This window comes from Myxocyprinus asiaticus, chromosome 34 (genome assembly GCF_019703515.2).
Source record: "Myxocyprinus asiaticus isolate MX2 ecotype Aquarium Trade chromosome 34, UBuf_Myxa_2, whole genome shotgun sequence".
Taxonomy (NCBI): domain Eukaryota; kingdom Metazoa; phylum Chordata; class Actinopteri; order Cypriniformes; family Catostomidae; genus Myxocyprinus; species Myxocyprinus asiaticus.
Genome location: NC_059377.1, coordinates 20,533,071 through 20,555,140, shown reverse-complemented (window position 1 = coordinate 20,555,140; position 22,070 = coordinate 20,533,071). Strand labels below are relative to the sequence as shown.

General features: G+C 40.1%; 1 protein-coding gene across 1 annotated transcript in view; it reads left to right on the top strand.

Moving 5' to 3' along the window:
- Nucleotides 1–22,070, top strand: part of LOC127425333 (CUB and sushi domain-containing protein 2-like) — a 463,524-nt gene that overhangs the window by 415,223 nt on the left and 26,231 nt on the right. Inside the window, exons 48-54 of the mRNA XM_051671189.1 lie at nt 3,646–3,792; nt 8,454–8,642; nt 11,627–11,812; nt 11,949–12,143; nt 12,509–12,682; nt 12,798–12,971; nt 13,088–13,261. Coding sequence (XP_051527149.1) covers nt 3,646–3,792; nt 8,454–8,642; nt 11,627–11,812; nt 11,949–12,143; nt 12,509–12,682; nt 12,798–12,971; nt 13,088–13,261 — 1,239 coding nt within the window. The remainder of the gene's footprint in view (nt 1–3,645; nt 3,793–8,453; nt 8,643–11,626; nt 11,813–11,948; nt 12,144–12,508; nt 12,683–12,797; nt 12,972–13,087; nt 13,262–22,070) is intronic.

The window sequence follows — 22,070 nt, the reverse complement described above, 5'->3', positions numbered from 1 at the left end:
TAAGGCCTGCACCCCTGAGTCTTCTGTTTACTGTTGTACATGAAACTGGTGTTGAGCGGGTAGAATTCAATGAAGCTGTCAGCTGAGGACATGTGAGGCGTCTATTTCTCAAACTAGAGACTCTGATGTACTTATCCTCTTGTATAGTTGTACATCTGGCCTTACAAATCTCTTTCTGTCCTTGTTAGAGCCAGTTGTCCTTTGTCTTTGAAGACTGTAGTGTACACCTTTGTATGAAATCTTCAGTTTTTTAGCAATTTCAAAACAATAATTGACTGACAAGTTTCTAGAGAAAGCTGTTTCTTTTTTGCAATTTTTGACCTAATATTGACCTGTAATAATATTCCAGTCTGTTGCATACTGTGGCAACTCAAAAACAAACACAAAGACAATGTTAAGCTTCATTCAGTGAACCAAATAGCTTTCAACTGTGTTTGATATAATGGCAAGTGATTTTCTAGTACCAAATTAGCAATTTAGCATGATTACTCAAGGATAAGGTGTTGGAATGATGGCTGCTGAAAATATGACTTTTTTTAAATAGTGATGGTGCTGTTTTTTACATTAGTAATGTCCTGATTATACTTTGTGATCAGATGAATGCCACTTTGGTGAATTAAAGTACCAATTTCCTTCCGAAAAAGCAAAATCTGAACATTATTCCAAACTTTTGGCCACCAGTGTATATATACTAGGGTTGTACGGTAGACCGGTGTTACGGTAGTATCTCGATACTAAAGCTTCAAAATACTGGTGGTGCCACAGTATTTTTTAAACGGTAGTACCAGCAATACGGTAGTACCATAAGTTATGTTGTATTTATGTTAGTAAATATTATTTTGCCATAAGACCTATGTCTGCAATAATATTAAAAAATATAGTCTTTTCGAGTGGCATCCCCTTCACACAGTGACCTTTAAGAGCGCAAAATGCTGTTTAGAATTTGCCCCTTATATGTTTTTTTTTTTTTTTTTTACAATGAGTGGTTTTCCCATGCTTCAAACACAGACTGAATCCCAGCGTGTTTATTTGGTGGTCGTGTCTTCTAACGGATAATATGGATTTAAGTAAAACTTAAGAGAGTGAGAAGCTTTTTACACAATACAAATTCATTAATGAGATTTTTAATCATTTTGGGTTTTGGCTGATGAGACCGGGCAAACACATCTGCTGTGAATGTCGACAGAGATTTTAAGCCAAAGGGGGAAACACCAGCAACTTTATTAAACACCTTCGGACACATTCCACTGCCTCTGCAGAATACACATGGGTTAGTGCCACTTCATTTAACCTAAATGCTTTACCTAACATTTACAGATTTACCATATCACTGAAAAATCGAACGTTGCACACATAAAAAAAAAATGTTTCTAAGTAAAATTGCATGGTGGCGGTAACTTCGCAAAGCTCGCACTTATGATTAGATCACGTCCCTGAGCCATGTGATCAAACTGGTGTGTGTGTGTGTGTGTAATCTGTACTCGCACTACTGTTTAACAGAAGAGAGGGGCTGAAGCGGTTGTAATAGACCTTTTTCACACTCCGGGTTTTGGAACACGGAAGTAAATGATTGCAGGGTAAACTTTGACAGCGGTGAATGGGAGTGAATGGGAGACCACAGCAAATATTATTTTCAATTACCCATTTGCCAAATGGGTAACTGGGTCACTTAAGAAGATGCCAAATTTACAGTCACTCTCTCAGCAGCTGTAATCAAAATATCCTCGCAGCTGTGCTAATTAATTTTTAAAAACTAATTCCAGGGATATATAACACAAAGAATAATTTTATAAACTTACACTCAATATAAAAAAATGATCATACAAAAACGTTTTCTAGATTTATGCTGCTAAATAAGGTGGAAACGCATCATCACAGTCCATGAAAAAGGTCTTTGAAACAGCTGCTCAAAACAGTATTTTCAGCGGTATAATATCTTTATTTTTATGTTACCAATAATCAAATAATCACAGGAATAATGGAATAAAAGTTTAAAGCCGTTGCCATTTGAACTGGCTATTTTGATGCGGCGAAGATTTTTTATGTCAAACTAAGAATGTATTAGGTAACAAGTTAGTCCATTTTACCCTTCTCCCAATTCATCCATCAGTTATTTTCATCATGTGTAATGGCTAGTTTCTAAGTACCACCTTTGCTTTGACAAACTGCATTAAGAACTAACACACTGTCATGTGGTATCATGATACTACTTGGTATTGTGACTTAGTGTGTTGTAAAATGCTAGATGAAAAAAAAAAAAAAAAAACATTTTCATTTCATTCAATTATCATTTATGACCAATTATGAAATGTGAGATATAGCATTTGCTTTTTTAAGTAAAAATGTCACCTCAAGAATATGACCATTGAAAGATACTAGCTAATGCTACAAGGCAACGGTGATTTAAAAAAAGCAGAAAAATGTAATATTTTCTTGGCTATTATTTTGGACTTTTTCTGAAAGTGTTTTATATTGCAGTAAAATATTACAGAATATTGCAGAGAGAATTTTAACAATGATAATTTTCAATCCATCCAATCCATTTCACTAAAAATAGTGAAAGCTTTGTGTAAAACGGGACTTAAATGATAGCAGTGCCTCACAGAATCACAGTTTGCTACACACCCTTTTTCCGAGGCTGACAAAGCACCTCTGCTGCTCTGCATATTTGCGTGTCATCTGGGAGCAGTGTGAGCTCTCCTGAGGGGAGCTGGCATGTACGATGCTGATTACGATTTGAACTCCCTTTGTGCTATGAAGCACATTTTTCTGTTTACAATGAGCCAAAGCCAGCCAGATCACACCAGATCTGTTTACTTCCCTGCAGCTTGGTCCAGACCCTAACATGGGATCTTTTACAGCCTTTAAAATACACACAGCCCTCTCTTGGCTGAGTCAGAGTTCAGTTGATACCAAAACGCCATCAGTGACATTTATGCAAGGAGCCCTGTCACTCAGCATTAACTGTGAGGTGCAAAGCAACGTTGTGACAGTAAATGCGTCTGAAATGAAGCAATGGTATCACTGCTGGTGGTAAACATGTCAATTTGAAGTTTGTAAGATATGAGGATACTGATTGTGACAAGAAGAGATAGGATTGGAAAAATAGAAATATATATATACAGACAAATACAGTAGCTGCCATGATCAGTTGTCCAAGGAAGTGGGAAGTGGTGTTGAGTTAATTTTAAGCTCAATAAATGTATAATAAAAGGTAGATATTCCATGCTACCAACATAGAACATTTTAGATAAATTCATATTAAACAATGCCAAACATAGAGTACATATCTCTAGACTAAACTTTGAAATAACACAAATGGAAGTATGGGAACTATGTATTGACCAACACATTTTAAATGAATCATAACTATTTTATGTTTTAGCTTCTTCAAAGTACCTATCCTTTACCTACTGTAGATATCAGGTTTGCACACTGTAGGCATTCTTTCAACCAACATTATGAGGTGTCCACCTGAGATGCTTTTCGGTACTGAAGAAGTTCTCATGAATGCTGGACAAGAATATATTGTCCATGATGAGAAATAAATTCAGTTTAGTTAGTTTTTAAGATCATGAGAAACATACAAATGCTTAACTGGTAGTTTACCTGTGTCGTAACTCTTTCCTTTGCTATACCCTCTAGGTCCCTCAAGACAGAGCCCGCTGCTCATTTCTCTGAGTGGGAACTATTCATCACCCCTCAGTATTACCAGCTCATCAAGCAAGGTTTACCTGCACTGGTCCTTCGATCACACCTCCAGCCACAAGGGCTTTCGTATACGCTACTCAGGTGAGCATTCAAACATATCATCAAAACACTGCTAGACTCTGCTAGACAATGCAAAATTTAATTTGGATTTCCCTAAGCCAGTGTTACCTGCGCCAATATTTACCACTGGTGAGGGTACAGCGCCACTGCAAAATAAATGTTATCCAAATTGTGAACTTCCAGTTTGAATTGAATGTGCTCTGATCAAAAGACTGGGTAGTGTGAGATAATACATTGAGAATCAATACACAGCACACCTTTCTATTGTGTTACTTTCGCTGACTGGACTCACATGACATAATCTCAGTAACCCCCATGTTATTGGACACTTTCCCTCATGGATTAAAGTATTCATGGATGATTATTAATAGTGAATTTCTACAATGGCATCAGTAACTGACAACTATTCCATTTGAATGATGCTACATCCACGCCCCTAGGTGGCAGTGTAGTTCCAAGACCGCTGCCATATTGAACAGCACAACATTAAAAAAAATTTTTTTAAAAATGAGTATACCTTTAAAGATTTTTATTTTTTTTATTTATTTTTTTGAAAAAAAAAAAAAAAAAAAAAAAAAAATATGTTACAATGAATAGTATTGTATTGTTTACTTTGTTGTTAGGACAAATAAAGTGGGGTGTGGGAGTCTCCCTGACTGCAAAATCAGAACTGTGAAGAAAACACTACACCATGCTATCAAGAATTGATAGAGCTGTTTCATACCCTAGCAATGGCATGTTTTTAAATGATACATTACCCTGTAAATATTTAAAAAGTTTCTGTATGCTCCTAATCATTAGCATTTCTGAAGAATGACTAATCACCCCTTTGTCTCGCTCAACAGGATCCCTTCTCTCATCATTAGCTTATTTTTTTTTTTTTAGTGTTTTCGCTCCCTCCACGCATGATGGATTTTTGATATAGGTCTCTGTGACAGTCTGGGTTAGCAGCAGCAGCACACCTAGGTTTCCCTCCTCAATATGGTTTCCCTTCTGTAGCTATACCTCAGTAGGACAAAAACAGATGGTGGGATAGACTCAAAGCTTTGTACTGTTTTCTTTTTCAATCCATCTTTTATCTCCACAGGCTGTTACTTCATCAAATGTTGCCGGTTCCTGCCCTCACCCCCCTCCCTCTTCACATGTTTCTCTTTTTCTTTCTTTCTTGACCTTTTATTTTCACTCTCACCTGTGTGTGGTATGGTAAAAGACTTGCTTTGAGTGGTGTGAAAGCCCTTTTTCAGAAAAAAAAAAAAAAAAGGTGTAGAAGAAAGGAAGAGTTTAAAGGCCAAAGATTGACAGCAATATATTTACTGATTGGAGAAAGTAGGACACAATGGTGGCATGGGAATTTATTGCCATTTTTCCATTATCTATAATCGCCATTGACAGTGCTAATAGATGAGATGCTGGAAAATGTTTCTGCCTCAGTGGTGTGACTGTTAAAAAGATTAGTGTCTTGTAAAACTTGCAGCGGCTTGTTTTCATTGCATTGCATTATTGGATTATGTTTTCGTTATTTATTTGTCCTACAGTGAGTTACCATTTACTTCTGCTTACATTTTATGTGAAGAACTAAAGTCTTAAAGGGATAAATCACCCAAAAAATAAAAATACTGTAATTATTTACTCACCCTCTAGTACAAACCTATACGACATTCTTCTGTGGAACACAAAATGAGATATAAGACAATATGTTAGTCTCACTCACCATTCACTTTCATTAACTTTTGGGATCAAAAACAACAACTCACCCTCACTCACAGTAGAGATGGCTGAACATCAAAATGTGGGAGGAAACAAAAGAGTTTCATGGCACTTTGCTGTTTATCAATTATAGGACAAAATTATTATGCTTCCTGTAGCACTTGCCATAGATGTGTCTGTCTTGTCGGGCACTTCTCATGCACCTTACAGTCTAGCTGATCCCACAAAAGCTCTATGGGGTTAAAATCCATAACACTCTTTTCCAATTATCTGTTGTCCAATGTCTGTGTTTCTTTGCCCACTCTAACCTTTTCTTTTTGTTTTTCTGTTTCAAAAGTGGCTTTTTCTTTGCAATTCTTCCCATAAGGCCTGCACCCCTGAGTCTTCTCTTTACTGTTGTACATGAAACTGGTGTTGAGCGGGTAGAATTCAATGAAGCTGTCAGCTGAGGACATGTGAGGCGTCTATTTCTCAAACTAGAGACTCTGATGTACTTATCCTCTTGTATAGTTGTACATCTGGCCTTCCACATCTCTTTTGGTCCTTGTTAGAACCAGTTGTTCTTTGTCTTTAAAGACTGGAGTGTACACCTTTGTATGAAATCTTCAGTTTTTGGGCAATTTCAAGCATTCTATAGCCTTCATTCCTCAAAACAATGGTTGACTGACGAGTTTCTAGAGAAAGCTGTTTCTTTTTTGCCAATTTTGATCTAATATTGACCTTAAGACATGCCACTTTGGTGAATTAAAGTACCAATTTCCTTCCAAAACAGATTAAATCTGTACATTATTCCAAACTTTTGGCCGCCAGTTTATGTTCTCTTTGTCTGTATATATGTAGCTATTGTTTTTTATGTTATTTTTTTTCTGTAGTATGTTGCATACAAATAATAATAATATAAAAATAATAATAATAATAAAAATAAAAAAAAACACCTACACCACTCTAAACCATTTAAACCATCAGTGGAGGATTACATTGAAAGTTTTACAATATGGTGTGTAAACTTAAAAATGCCATTATTTATAACATACACTGTCAATGCTAATGGATGAGAGGCTGGAAATATTTTTGACTCAACGGTGTGTTCGTTAAAAAGTGCTTGCATTAATGTTTTAACCTACCTTTTAATTTTATGCTGAAATATAAACCAAAGCAAGATCGTGCTTTATTAATGCCTTCTTTCGCTATTTCATAGCTTTTAAAGTCCTGTGTGGATTCTTATTTCAGTGTAGTTACAGTTTTCAATGTCATAAGTATTTAGATCATTAGTTCTGTACAGCAGTACCGCAGCTCCCTAAATGCATATACGCAGCCTAGGCAACCCCGGTCGTGGAACACTCGCTGTGTCTGAAACCGCCCCCTATCCACTATATAGTGCACTATTTCGGGTGTCTGCCATTTTGTAGGAGTGTCTGAATTCTGAGTGAGCCACTCGTTCCCTACTTTTGTTCACTCATTATTACCGACAATGCACTCTAATTTTGAGTGTACATTTGATGCACACTCGACAATGGTTAATTGCCCACAATCCAACACAGGGAAGAAATACGAGCTGGGAATTTACTGCTTCCTTCACTCCTGCAATGTTTTATTTCATGCTGAATGTAGTAAATTACTTTTTGACAAATCATTACTTGATTAAAATAACATAACATATAGAGAGACAAAACATACAGATACATTTTAAAATGTACTCTTTATCTGATAAAATGTGTTTACTCTTTATATTAACACACAGTATATTTAAAAAATGACAAACAGAATGAAGATTTATTGTATTAATATATTATTTAATAAGAATAACAAGTAAGGTCCAAGTATTTTAAAATTTCATTTGTGACGTTGTTTCTGCAAGATCCGACACTCAGTGTATACGTCAGCATCCGAATTCACTCATTTCGTTCACTTACTGCTGAGATATAGTGCACTAACTGCCATTCACTATATTGGAAATAGTGAATGAGTGAACGATTTCGGACACATCCAGTCTCTCTTAGCCATATGATCGCCTCGCGCCCACACATCTCTCACGTGCTGTCTGTTCGTGCTCCAGTTGTCGATCACAGTGTGATCACAGTGTGAGTGAGGGTCAGTTGTCGATCACAGAATGGCAGTGATTTACATTTAACTTGGATGATTACATGGATTTATACAGTTAATCCGCCTGAAGTAGCTGCGATAGTTTCCAGTACCCCCGCGAGGGTAAATGCGTAAAATTGAATAATCGTCAGTTTTCATGATTACATAATCGTGACAGCCATAATTGTAATCACCATTAGTTTTTCGATTAATTGTGCAGCACTACTGCACTTTCATTTGTACAATTTCTATCTTTGTAATAATTAACCTCCATTAATTAAATTGACGGGGGGTAATTTGCTCAAGCCCCTTCTTTATTGAAGAATAAACATGATTAGACGTAATTATTATTCAAGGATTATATGATCATGTTAACTCATGAAATAGAATGACCTATAATGTGATCAAATTGATTAATAACGCGACAAATCCCATTTCCTCCTCTGGTTCCCCATATCACTTCAGTTATTCTCTTTCTCTTGGTTAATCTGCAACAAGAACATCCTCTCTAAGATCTGCTAGCAGAATCCTCTTGTACCACAGGAGAGATAGTGGCCTGAATTGGATGTGCCAACCAGAACAACTTTGTATATTGACTCTGCTGGATTCTGAATTACCATTTAGGCAGACAAATATTGGACAAGTATACACAAAAGGATAGCTTTTTTTTTAATCATAATGTAGCTATCATTTATAGCCTTTTGTGAGTTTCCAATTTAATACCGTGCACATCTTTTTAATCAGTCCTCTGCTCCTGGCTACAATAATAGTAGCTATCTCCAGTAAACAGAATGAAGAATTGAAAAGTAATAAAAGATGGGGCAGCAGATATTCATAGAGCACAGTTAGATGTGTTTTTGACTTCTGTGTGTGTTTACATGTGTGTTGTACAGCGGCATACTGCAGTACCCCAGACCCTCCCGTGAATGGCTCTGTACACAGCCAGACAGGCACAAAGCTGGGTAGCACTTTGCGCTTCAGCTGCGAACGAGGCTTCAACCTGATTGGCCAGAGCACCTCCACCTGTATCCGAACCCCGCCAGGGGTCTACCAATGGAACGCTCCGGTGCCACTTTGCCAAGGTGAGTCTGAAAATTTTGTTGAAGACACTTTGGACAAAGCCTGGAGGCTACTACCCCTCCTTCCTCTGTGACTCCCCGCTCCTCTCTAACCATCTCGGAACTGTCTGCGATACACCGGCACCACTGAAGCTAATTCTGTATTCCATCAATGTTTAGGGCTTGGCTGCATCTGTCAAATTGCTCATCGCAATAAATGGGTTAGCCAGAAGCCATAGCTGCGAGTCTATTGCTAATGTGCTGTCCAGGGGTGAGGGGTGGGGGGTGGGGGGGGGGTATGGGGGGTTGGAGTATCCTTAGAAAGAGGCAGTTATCATCTACTAAAGGAGGGACCTCCTTGGAGTACACCATTTTGCAGTCTCACAAGCAATCTCTTTATCGCCTCTACCTGACTAACAAGGGCCTCGAGTGTGAGAGAGGTGGATTTTAGTTTGACAGTGAAGGTACAGGGTGCCTCAGGCCAAGAGCCTCAGAGCACTTCCTCTGCTCTGTTAGAACAAACTGAAAATGCTCTTGAGACTATAGAAGACTGTAGGGGTGGTTTGGTTTCGTGATTAAAGATCTGGGATGGTAACTAAAAGTTTTTAGGTTTAAACCAACAAGGGACTATTCATGAACTATCACCGTTGTGCCCTTAAGCAAGGCATTTAACCACAGGTTGATGTCCCTGTAATGTCCCTTTAAGTGGACCGCAAGTCACTTTGGATAAAAGTGACATTGGAGGAGGCAGAACTATGGCAATTCAAACTTCAGTAATGCATGTCATCCTTCGTTGGTGCTCTGATTTGACACATACATTGATATATTTGGCTGAAAAGGTTTCTTGACACTTCAGCTAAACATAAAAATATATAAATTTCATAGCATTAGACACAGCGCCAGAGCCCTTCTACCAAGTCGAGCCTACAAGCTTAGCATAAAATAGCATAATGCCGTGGTCCCATTGACATTCTATGGGCGGTACTGTTGTAATACTCTCCTATGATAGAGCCGTGAAAGTTGTTACCTCAGTAAATAAAAGAATCTCTGACAGCATTTCCCTGTCAGTGATACAATGCTCTTAGTGCTATTTAATGTAAAAAAATGACCAGCTGGGACTTGTAAGGCACATTTTAATTACCACAGAAGCAAGTCAAGTCTTAACTATCACCAGACGTTTTTTTTTTGTTTTATTTGTCTGGAAGCGCTTTTCATGGTGAGTTCAAAGCTTGACGCTGGTGTTGACGCTCTGTTGATAATCATGAACGCAGCTTCACAATTGCTGTAACAAAGCAGAAAGCCACAGTCTACCAGCGGATTAATATTGTGGATGATGAAAGTTTAAGAGATGTAATGCCCATTGCAATGAATATGCAACCTATGGGGAAACTAGTTCTTTCAATTAGTCAACCTCCCGCTTACACATTGGGAAACATGTAATGTTACTCGAATTGGTGCTATTTTAGTGCATTTCTTGTGAAAGGCTTTGTTTGTAAAATGTTAATAAAGCATTATATTGTTACATATTGTTTTGTTTTCTGTCATAAGAAGGAAATAAATGCATTTTGACAAGAAAATAAGTATATATAGTGTCAAATTTCTGCACTTTCAAAATCTGCGATTAATCACGATTAGCTACAAAAAATTATGCGATTAATCACGATTATTGACTGACAGCACTCATTTTAACCAATTGGTCCCAAGAACATTTTAAATGTATGAAGTCAGTTTCCCTCATGGTCACACAGGTGTCCTAGCAGAGTAGCCATATAGTATACATGTTCCACTAATGTTTGACAAACAGAATCTGACCAAATATTGTGTCTTAATTTTGAACAGCATATATAGATTTGTTTAATTAGGGGTTCAAGAACGAAGTGCTGAAACCCTATTGCAGACCTATTCTACTGGCGGCCCAGGGGCCAAATCTGGCCCATTTTTGTGTTTGTTTTTTAATTGTTTTCTATGTAAGCTTGAGCTAGATTGACATTGCACCATGTCTTGATGTTTTTACAGTGTCTCCTGCAGGAGCTGCAGGTTTTTTCGCAAAGCCTACTTTTTCGAACTAGTCCTAGGATGTTTGCCCAACCGGAACCAAACCAGTAGAGAAAAATTCTCTGGAGTCCCATTATGAATAATTATCAAAAACTTGATAATTTGAACTTTCGATTCATCTTCGCAACCGTACGCCAAAGCATATGCAGTGTGACCTCCTTTACTTAAACTGTTCAGTGCAATGAGAGATTTTCACAAAATCTGAGACACTTATGTAGGAGTTCAATCTGAGATCACAACAAGCACCTTTGCCTCTTTGTGGCACTATAACAGTCAGGAATGTGAAAAATGCTATCTAACCTGATGGTTCTGAAAATTAAGGCACTTTATCATTGTTTTATGTGCTAATGGACTGTCTTATTAATACTTAAAAAAATGCATATGTACTTAAAGACTCTTAAACGTTTGAACCCAGTTAATTACTGCTTGAAGCTATATTAATTATTTAGAATGTAACAAACTTCCTTTTTGAAAAAATGTTTTGCTTAAAAAGTGAGCTTGTCCTATCTTTGTTTTGTTTTTGTTTTTTTGTTTTTGTTTGTTTTCCACTTCATTTTAAGTGTGGCTTAAGTGTCCAAATTCTCTTTAGGGCCACAGTAAATTTAGCTTTTGTATTGTCTTGCTGGTGTGTTTATGATTCTCAGAAGCTGGCTCACACCAGCAGCTGTAAATGAGGCTGGCATTCTACGTGTATCCATGCCCTGATGTAATCTCCATCTTGGATTGAGCCCACTGTTCGCTAGCTGCTCTTGTTTACCTTCCCAGAATTGTAAAAAAAACAACTCATGTTTGCACAAAAGACCAACTTGCTGCTTTTGTTGTGTTCACTAAGGGTGATTACACTGAGTGTTCTCTGTTATGACAAAAATAAATATCCATTTTCCTTGGGGTTTTGTCAGAAAATACTTGAGTAACTCTCTCTCTCTCATTTTATTTATCGCTCTTTCTCTTAGTTGTGTCCTGTGGGATGCCCATTGCTCCATTGAACGGCACTGTCGTCGGGCAGCACTTTACTCTTGGCTATAGTGTCACATTCTCTTGCAACCCTGGTTTCCGATTGGCTAACAGTCAGCCGGTGTCAACGGTTTGCCAAGAGTCAGGGCGATGGAGCCCGATGGAGACCCGCCCTCGCTGTCTCCGTGAGTTCATGAGACCATCAGTTTGATTTCAAACATCCTTCAGTTTTAAACTAGTTTTTCTTTTTCAATTCGAAGAGTACATATTTCTGAGAAAACTTTTGAAAAGACTGAAATAGAACCCCTGTCTTACATTCAGCTGTGACCTGCCCTGACATCGGCCACTCCGCAGTGGATCATGGGAGGTGGAGACTTATTTACGGCATGCAGAATAAATATGAGGCCATGATGATGCTGACCTGTGACCCTGGATATTTCTACAAGGGTCAAAGGGTCATCCGTTGCCAGGCCAACGGCACATGGGATTACCCTGAGCCCAGACCGTCCTGTGAAAGTAAGTGTTTCTGTCTTCAAAATATATAGATCATAGAGATGCAACATGTTTCTAGATTATAATAAAATCTCTTTTTTATTCATACAGCCTAAATGCATTTTTAGCCTTTTTTTTTTTACTTGTTTCTAAACATATTTTATATATGTGTGTCAATATTCCTTTTTGTTTAAAATAGCTTAATATGATTCTTTTCGCATGCAATTTATGTAATAGGTTAGCAATTTAGGTAAAAAAAAGTAAAAAAAAGAAAAGAAAAAAATCTGTGATTATGTTCTTGTGTTTCAAATCTTTTGTATAAAACACCCAAAAAAAAAAAAAAAAAAAAAAAAGGATTTCTAATATCTTCTTCATTTCTGTTTACCCAGTTATCTCCTGTGGGGACCTTGGCACCCCTCCAAATGGGAATAAGATAGGAACATTGACAGTTTACGGAGCTACAGCTATTTTTTCCTGTAACACTGGCTATACTCTGGTGGGCTCCAGAGTAAGGGAGTGCATGTCCAATGGCCTGTGGAGTGGAGCTGAGGTCCAGTGTCTTGGTGAGTAGTTTCTATTCCTTTCCAAGTCTAAACTGGAGAAAATATTGTATCTCATCCTGGTATGTTACAAATCTGTGTGCTCTGTATGAGTATGTACAATGTTTTTCTTCATCAGCTGGACACTGTGGCACACCTGAACCTATTGTTAATGGTCAGATCATTGGAGAGAACTACAACTACAGAGGGAGTGTTGTTTACCAGTGTAATCCTGGATTCCGACTTATCGGCATATCAGTACGCATCTGTGAGCAGGACCACCGCTGGTCTGGAAAGACTCCCATCTGTGTCCGTAAGTGACAGTTAAATAGCCACAATATCTTTTTATACCCCTTTGTCAAGTTTTCCAACTGTGAAGAGTAAATCAGTGTGTATATGGCATTAATATTTGGCCCTTATGCTATTTAGCTATCACCTGTGGACATCCAGGCACCCCTGCTAATGGTGTGACTCAGGGAACACAGTTTAACCTGAACGACATTGCACGTTTTGCCTGCAACCCTGGTTATGTTCTACAGGGTGCAATCAAGTCTCACTGCCAGCCCAATGGCCAGTGGAGTAACGCTCTTCCCAGGTGCAAAAGTAAGTGTTTCAGCTTCATCACACTTTATTTAACTCAGCTGTATAACTCACCATGGTGCAGAACAAGAGTACATGTTCTAATATATAGTTATTAACAAAACATGAAATAACCAAAGTAAAAATTTAATGAAGGACCTTAAATAACCAAAATGAAGGGTTTTCATCAAAATACTGATTTTGAGAACAAAAGTAGGGTATACTAAGGAATTGTTTATATGTAAACATTAAAGCCTAAGGAGCCATTCAAATCAAACATGTACTTGCATTAAAATAAAAGGTTGATGCAGTGCAATAAATGTAACAGAATGCAGGTGCCTTGAGGTGAGTTTTTAAAAGTTTAAGTAATTTTAACTAAAAATGACATCTTAAAAATGGTTTGCTCTTGCATGAGATGCTTAAAAAAGCAGGAAGACGTGACGCAATGATCAAAGACATCTGTCTCGCATATGTTTATATGGAAATACAATTAGGTAATGTTCTATGGCCTCTTAGTCTTACTGATATAGGTTTAAAAACTTCTCCATATGGGCTCACTTTCTTGCAGCGTCAGATGATTGGAACTAAGCAGAGGTCTGAGAATTTTTGTTTGTAAAATCTGACTGATAAATGCTTTATTGCTTCGAAATATATTTTCACTGTACATTGCAAAAGTATTAAAACTTATTTTAAGATTATTTGGAGATGCATAATTGAGGTCTACATCTGAGCTGCTATACAGATGCCAAAAAGGGACATAATTACCCCGAGATCCAAATTCATGGAAATATTATCACTTCCATTGTCAGTTTGATCCAATTTATCTCTTAAATTATGATCTTTAAAGTTGCATTTTCCTTCGCCACAATCCTTCCCTCTCTTTGCATTATAAATGTGTTTACTCTTTCTGAGGAAGTTGAAGTGGTCTGATGTTATCAGTCACATTTTCCTCAGCATCACAGCCCATCATTAGCACAGAGCGTGGGAAGAAGTTTGCCTAATGGCACATAAGGAGCCGGTAACAAATGCTGAAGCTCCAAGCGGCATCAATAATTCAGTAGGCCTCTGCAAAGCCTTTCTAATCAGCACCAATTTGTGTCTGAGCCCCTTCTATCTCCAAAATGGCCTCCTAAACCACACCGATAAGTTGGTTAGACTCATATCTGTGGATAATTAAACTACCTCTTCTCAAAAATTGCCACTGGCCAGCAGGAATATCAATTCTGGTATCAAATTACTTCCAAACACAAATAAATAGATTATTTCTTTTCTTGTCTTTATCTTTTCTTTTCTTTCTTTTCTTTATTTCTTTATTTCTTCCTTTTTAAACTTTGCAATTAACATTTTAGCTGAATATCATACTAAAGTAATATTGTAAGTTATTAATGTTGGCATCATTGAAAATGGTTTTGGCTGGCTCTGTGAAGAGCTATAAAAGGCATTAGCATGCATTCCTACCCTGGTAAGTCTTATTCTGTTGACAAGCTGTTCCTAACGGAGAGATTTTAAGGACAAGTTGCTGTTCTTCAGCAGAAGGGGCACTCTGTAGTCCCATAAGAAAGCTTGTCCTCCTCATTTAGTGTCATTGTTTTCCTATAATTGCACATAAAACGTGTCAGTGGAAGTGTGTTTCACTAAATTCACTTAAATTAGTTCGAGTACTTAAAGGTGCTATAAGCGATGTTAGCTCTTTTGGATCTTCTGCCAGACTTAGCCACTGAATAAGGCACGGCATCTCTTTCCAGAACTCCAATCTCCAAAGACATACACACACACAGATGCTTGAAGACTATTGTAGAATCAGAGGTATGTGGCAGAAGAGCATATAGGGGCTGCCCTTTGAATGTGCAAAATGATTGACAGACAGAACATACCTCAAAGTCTTCAGGATGGCTAAACAAAGAATAATAATGTTTGCTGTAATTTTTTACAAAGACAGGTGTGAAAACCTATTTAAATGATAACTGTCAGGTAGTTGGGACATTTTCTGAGTGCCATTCCATAAAAAATCACTTACAGAACCTTTGAAGAACCCTACTTAGGCCCTGTTTACACCTGGTATTAAGATGTGTCTCAGGTTATCCAAGGGGGTGGTGCTTCAGTGCTGTCTGGGATGCATTCAGGATGTATAGCATTTACAACTCAAATGTGAAATGCGTTTTTGACTACCTCCATATGTGGTTTTTGTAATCCGATCCCAAAACGTTTTGGATCCCGTGTAGACCTGTATTTTGCGCTGACCACTTGTGATCAGATCACCTGAAATGCATCTTAATACCAAGTATAAACGGGCTCCAAGTTCTAATTGTTAAAAATAATTGCCAGTAGTCTTGCTTCATCTGCCCAATTTCATATTGCACTGTAATTTACATTGTTTTGCCTTTCTTCCAGTGTGTAAACCAATGCAAATTACTGCTGCTTTCTGCCCTAGGTTCTCCATCACACTTTTCTGTCCACTTATCCTCTCTTTCTCTACTTCTCACCATTTGGCTCATAGCAAACACACCGCCCCCTCTCTCTCCATCTCTCCTCTCTCTGAGCCCAATTCATGTCCTCAGTCATCCTGTAGACCAGCCGTTAATGAGGCAGCTGTTTGTTTGTATTGGGTTTCAAATATTTGCCAGAAGCGCTTTGTAAATATTCTTATTTTGCTGTTTTTGTGTATGATGAGGAGCTTTCAAGTCTTTAGGGCAAATTCACTAAAGAGTTGCACACAGTGTTTCAGTGCAAAATCCTGCATCTTATTCACTAGCGCAATCCAGTTTAACCAGACGCTAAATGTGCTAAAACAGTGCTATGCCATATTTAAATAATAAAAAAGTCACTGTAATTCTTCTCGTGTCAAACACACCTTAATGTAAATTAAGCCTTTTATAGATTGTGACTTATTAACGAAACAAAGTGCTATTTGCCTGGACAATTAACTGTGCTTTTATCGCCCACAGATAGCTGGTGGTAAATTGAATTTTATTAAAAGAGATGTTTGTTTGATACATTTCTATTGATATATTCATAATCAATTTAATTAATTGCAATTTCTGCATTTTAAAGAGGCTATGCAGGTGCCTGGAGTGCGCAGTGGTGGAGTGGTGCTGCAATGTTCTGGCATAGTATACCAATGCTAAAGAATTTTGCAGCAATCCACCGAGAATAACTCACACAATTGGTGTGCTCTGCTATAACCTAATATATCTATGGAGCGCGATGGTACGTGCGTGCCAACCAGGCGATATGCATTCTCCAGTGGCAGGATGGCATTGAGCGAATCACATGAGAATTTTCTATTTTAAAGCACTGTGGAGCAATTCAGACATTTCAAACGGCTACAGCACTGACATTCTGAAGAGCACTGACAAGGGAAAAGAAAACACTTGCCCTGCACCAGCATCAATATTTTTCACATCTACACATCAATACCTTACTAACATTTATCAGTCAACTGAACTTTACCTGAACTTTTTTTTTTTTTTTTTTTTTACTACAACTGCCACAGTTGTAATGAAAAATTCTGTTCAAGTTTTTTAATGTTTTGGCTATTATGTTTTCCATAATAAACAGTAAATAAAAATTAAAAAAAGTCACTATACACAAAGTACACTGCCTGGCTTAGCTTTGATTATGGTGCACATTCATCGTGGCATTGTTTCGACAACCTTATGCAATGTCACAACATTTATTTCCATTCAGAGTTGCATACATTTTTGGCCGAGATCTTGTATTGATGACGGGAATGTCGAACCAGTTAAAGTCAGGGCTCTTTGGTGGCCAATTCATGTGTGAAAATGATTCCTCATGCTCCCTGAACCACTCTTTCACAATTTGAGCCCGATGAAACTTGGCATTGTCGTCCTGGAATATGCCGTGCCGTCAGGGAAGAAAAAATCAATTGATGGGATAATCTGGTCATTCAGTACATTCAGGTAGTCAGCTGACTTTATTTTATTGGCGCATAATTTTACTGAGCCTAGACCTGACCAATTGAAGCAACCCCAGATCATAACACTGCCTCCAGAGGCTTGTACAGTGGACACTATGCGTGACGGGTGCATCGTTTCATGAGCTTCCCTTCTTACCCTGACATGCCCATCTCTTTGGTATAGGGTAAATCTCTACTCATCAGACCACATGACCTTTTTCTAGTGCTCCACAGTCCAATCTTTATGCTCCCTAACAAATTGAAATAATTCTTTTCTGATTAGTCTCACTAACAAGTGGCTTTATTTTGTCCACACAGCTGTTTAGTCCCAATCCTGTAAGTTCTTGTCGCATTGTGCATATGGAAATGCTCTTACTTTCACTATTAAACATAGCTGCGAGTTCTACTGTTGATTTTTTACGATGTGACTTCACCAAGCATTTTAGTGATCTCCGATCGCGATCATTCAAGATTTTTTTTCCGACCACATTGCGAAGCTGACGGTTCACCATTATCCTTCCAGGTTTTAATAATACGTTGGATAGTTCTTAACCCAATTCCAGTGATTTCATCATTCTCCTTAGTTGTTTTCTTTGCTTGATGCAGGCCAATCATTTGCCACAGTAACATCTTTTCCATGACCACGGGATACGTCTTCCTACATGGTTAAGAAATGAGAAGTTACACATGGCATCAGTTAGGGTTAAAAGAATTGTTGTCAGCTGAAACATATTAATCACTGCAATAATGATCCTTATTATCCTTATCTTAAGTATCTGCTTATTTAAATCCAAACGGCAATTATTTTAATTTTTTGGCCAGGCAGTGTACAATGTAGAGTAAAAGTCTGGACCTTTATAAATTGTGAACAAAGTCATGTTTATAACATTGTAATATATTTTCTGTTCTAATGATACTGTATTTGATAATAGGAAACAAACTGGTCTGGTTTGGCCTCAGTTATTCATATAATCAAAATATTTCCTAAATCATTAAGAGTCTGATAAAAGGAAAACAATATCTGTTATGGATGGAAAACGTCATGGTTATTTTCATAACCTCCATTCCCTGATGGAGGGAACGAGACGTTGTGTAGATGTAGTGATACTAGCGGTCACTCTTGAGAGCCCCAAACACCTCTGATCTTTTTTTTTTTTTAAAAGGCCAATGAGAATTGGTAAGTGGAATTTGCATGCCACTCCCCCAGACATACGGGTGTAAAAGGAGCTGGTATGCAACCACTCATTCAGGTTTTGTGCTAAGGAGCCGAGATAAGGTCCCGGCCATTTCAGCAGGTAGTTCAGCATTGTGGCAAGAGGAACACAACGTCTCGTTCCCTCCATCAGGGAACGGAGGTTACGAAAGTAACCATGACGTTCCCTATCTGTCACTCACTCGACGTTGTGTCGATATAGTGACACTAGGGGTCCCTATACAAAATGGCACAACTAACTGAACGGTGTTACGTGAAGTGGCAGTGTGTGACGGACAGACTGCTGTGTGCCTCGTTGCCAGCGCACCAGGCCATCACGTAACCTCCCCCAACGCTCTTTATGAGCATCGAATAGTCCTTCAGGAACAAGTCGACTGCCCAACGAATAGGTGGACAGGCTAGCCCAGCTGAGGCCTCTTTTCCTTCTCTTTTCTCCCCAAAAAGAATGGAATTTGTTAACTGACTGGGAGCCCTAAGTGTCTACATCGGGGGGGTGTCACTCCCAAGGGGAAGACACCGTGGAGACCACACCCCGCCCAAAAAAGGGGGGGTATTTTGAGTATACTGCTCTTTTCTCAGTTGACCCGAAGTCCCAGTCGGCTGAGGTGCCGAAGCACGCGGTCCCTGTGTGCGCACAGTAACTCTCGAGAGTGAGCTAGGATCAGCCACTCGTCAAGATAGTTGAGGATGCGGATGCCCACTTCCCTTAGCGGGGCAAGGGCTGCCTCTGCGACCTTCGTGAAGATGCGAGGGGACAGGGACAGGCCGAAGGGGAGGACCTTGTACTGGTATGCCTTGCCTTCGAAGGCAAACCGCAAGAAGAGTCTGTGTCGAGGTAAGACCGAGACGTGGAAGTACACGTCCTTCAGGTCTACCGTCGCAAACCAATCTTGATGCCGGACGCTTGCTAGAATGCGCTTTTGCATCAGCATCTTGAACGGGAGTCTGTGCAAAGCCCAGTTCAGTACTTGCAGGTTCAGGATTGGTCACAACTCACCACCTTTCTTTGGTACGATGACGTAAGGGCTGTAGAACCCTTTCTTCATCTCGGCTGGAGGGACAGGCTCTATTGCGCCCTTGCTCAGAAGGGTAGCTATCTCCGCACGCAAGGTAGAAGCGTTCTCGCCCTTCACCAAGGTGAAGTGGACGCCGCTGAACCTGGGCGGGCACCTGGTAAACTGAATCGCGTAGCCGAGTCGGACGGTCCGGACCAGCCATCGCGAGGGGTTGGAAAGTGCGAGCCACGCGCCCCAACTCCAGGCGAGGGGGACCAAGGACATACCGGCGAGTGGGGCCTCGCGGCGGTGCGGAGCTCGAGGTGCCACGTTGAGGGGATTCAAGCCCTGTGGCCATGCTGAGTCCAGGGACATCGAAGCACTTACCTGGCTTCTGCCGCCCACCATAAAATTGGTCGAGGGGGGGGGAGGAGGAACCTTGTCCCCATAGTCCACCGTAACCAACCCTGTGTGGGTGTGTTTGTGCCATAGCTGAGTGCACAGGGGCGGGGGGTCCGCCACTGGCGTGCCATACCTGCAAAAGCTGGACAGTGGACGTGACGACGGGTGTGCACATCGGACCTGTGACCCAGGAAATGAGAAAACCACTCTTTTGTCAAACTTCTGGGTACCGCAGCCTCTGGGGCATGCAGCTACAAAAGATTCTCCTCCCAGCCCTCCAACGCCAACTCTAGAGAAGTGGGTCTCCTCGCCCCTGGGTCACCTGTCTCGGGTTCTTAGCGGCTGGCCACGAGACGGGCGGTGTCTGTTTCCTGCAGAGGGCTCCACGCCGGAGCCAGGCCACAGGAGCGGGCTTCGGTGGAGCTGGTGTTATTGCTGCTGCAGGGTGACACCCTTGGCGACAAGTAGACGGGGTGCGGGGTCTTAAGCCGCGCTGGGGCAGGATATGTTGTAAGGCCTCCGTCTGCTTTTTCAGCATCGAGAACTGCTGGGCAAAGTCCTCAACAGTGTCACCAAACAGGCCCACCTGGGAAATGGGGGCATCAAGGAACCGTGCCTTGTCTGCCTCTCCCATCTCGACCAAGTTGAACCAAAGGTGGCGCTCCTGGACCACCAGGGTGGACATCGCCTGCCCGAGAGACCGCACCGTGACCTTCGTCACCCGGAGAGTGAGGTCGGTCGCCGAGTGCAGTTCCTGCATCAATCCCAGGACAGAACTACCCTTGTGCTGTTCTTTTAGCGCCTTAGCTTGGTGTACTTGCAGGAGAGCCATGGTGTGTAGGGCGGAGGCGGCTTGTCCAGCGGCACCATAGGCCTTAGCCGTCAGGGATGGGAGTCTCGGGCGCCCGCGCCAGGTGGCAGCGCTCTGCGGACATAAGTGCACCGCGAGCGCCTTATCCGCCTGGGGGATCACCGAATACCCCCTGGCTGCTCTGCCATCGAGGGTAGCGAGAGTGGGGGAGCTGAAAGACCGGGACTGGGCAGTAAAAGGTGCCTTCCACGATCTTGTCAGCTCCTCATGCACTTCCAGGAAGAAAGGAACGGGGGCGGGGCGTGGCTATGGGTGCCTCCCTGAGCCCAGGAACCAATCGTTGAGCCGCGAGGGTTCAGGGGGGAGTGGAGGGTCCCACTCTAGGGCATGCAAATTCCACTCGCCAATTCTCATTGGCCTTTTAAAAAAAAAAAGATCAGAGGTGTTTGGGGCTCCCAAGAATGACTCCTAGTGTCACTATATCGACACAACGTCAAGTGAGTGACAGATAGGGAACAAACATTTTCACTTTAGAAGCACAGTCCCAAATCAGTGGTTTACTTATCAAACAATAAATCATATTCATTGCAAACATGACATGCAACTACATATCTTAAATATTAATTAAATTGCAATTATGTAAAAAATTATGTAAATAAACACATATACTGTATTTATATATATATATATATATATATATATATATATATATATATATATATATATATATATACACCGATCAGCCACAACATTAAAAATACCTGCCTAATATTGTGTAGGTCTCCATCGTGCCACCAAAACTCTCATTATGAGATGCTTTTCTTCTCACCACAATTGTACAGAGCGGTTATCTGAGTTACCGTACACTTTGTCAGTTCGAACCAGTCTGGTCATTCTCTGTTGACCTCTCTCATCAACAAGGCATTTCCGTCCACAGAACTGCCACTCACTGGATGTTTTTTTGTTTTTTGGCACCATTCTGAGAACAAATTTAAGAGACTGTCGTGCATGAAAATCCCAGTATCAGCAGTTACAGAAATACTCAAACCAGCCCATGTGGCACCAACAATCATGCCACGGTCCAAATCACTGATATCACATTTTTTCCCCGTTCTGATGATTAATGTGAACATTAACTGAAGATCCTGACCTGTATCTGAATGATTTTATGCACTGCACTGCTGCCACACGATTGGCTGATTAGATAATCGCATGGATGATTGTTGGTGCCAGATGGGCTGGTTTGAGTATTTCTGTATCTGCTGATCTACTGGTATTTTCACACACAACAACCTCTAGAATTTACTCAGAATGGTGCCAAAAACAAAAAACATCCTGTGAGTTGCAGTTCTGCAGATGGAAACATCTTGTTGATGAGAGAGGTCAACAGATAATGGCCAGACTGGTTCAAACAAAGTCTAAGGTAACTCAGATAACCACTCTGTACAATTGTGGTGAAAAGAACAGCATCTCAGAGTGCTATTATGAGTTGTGGG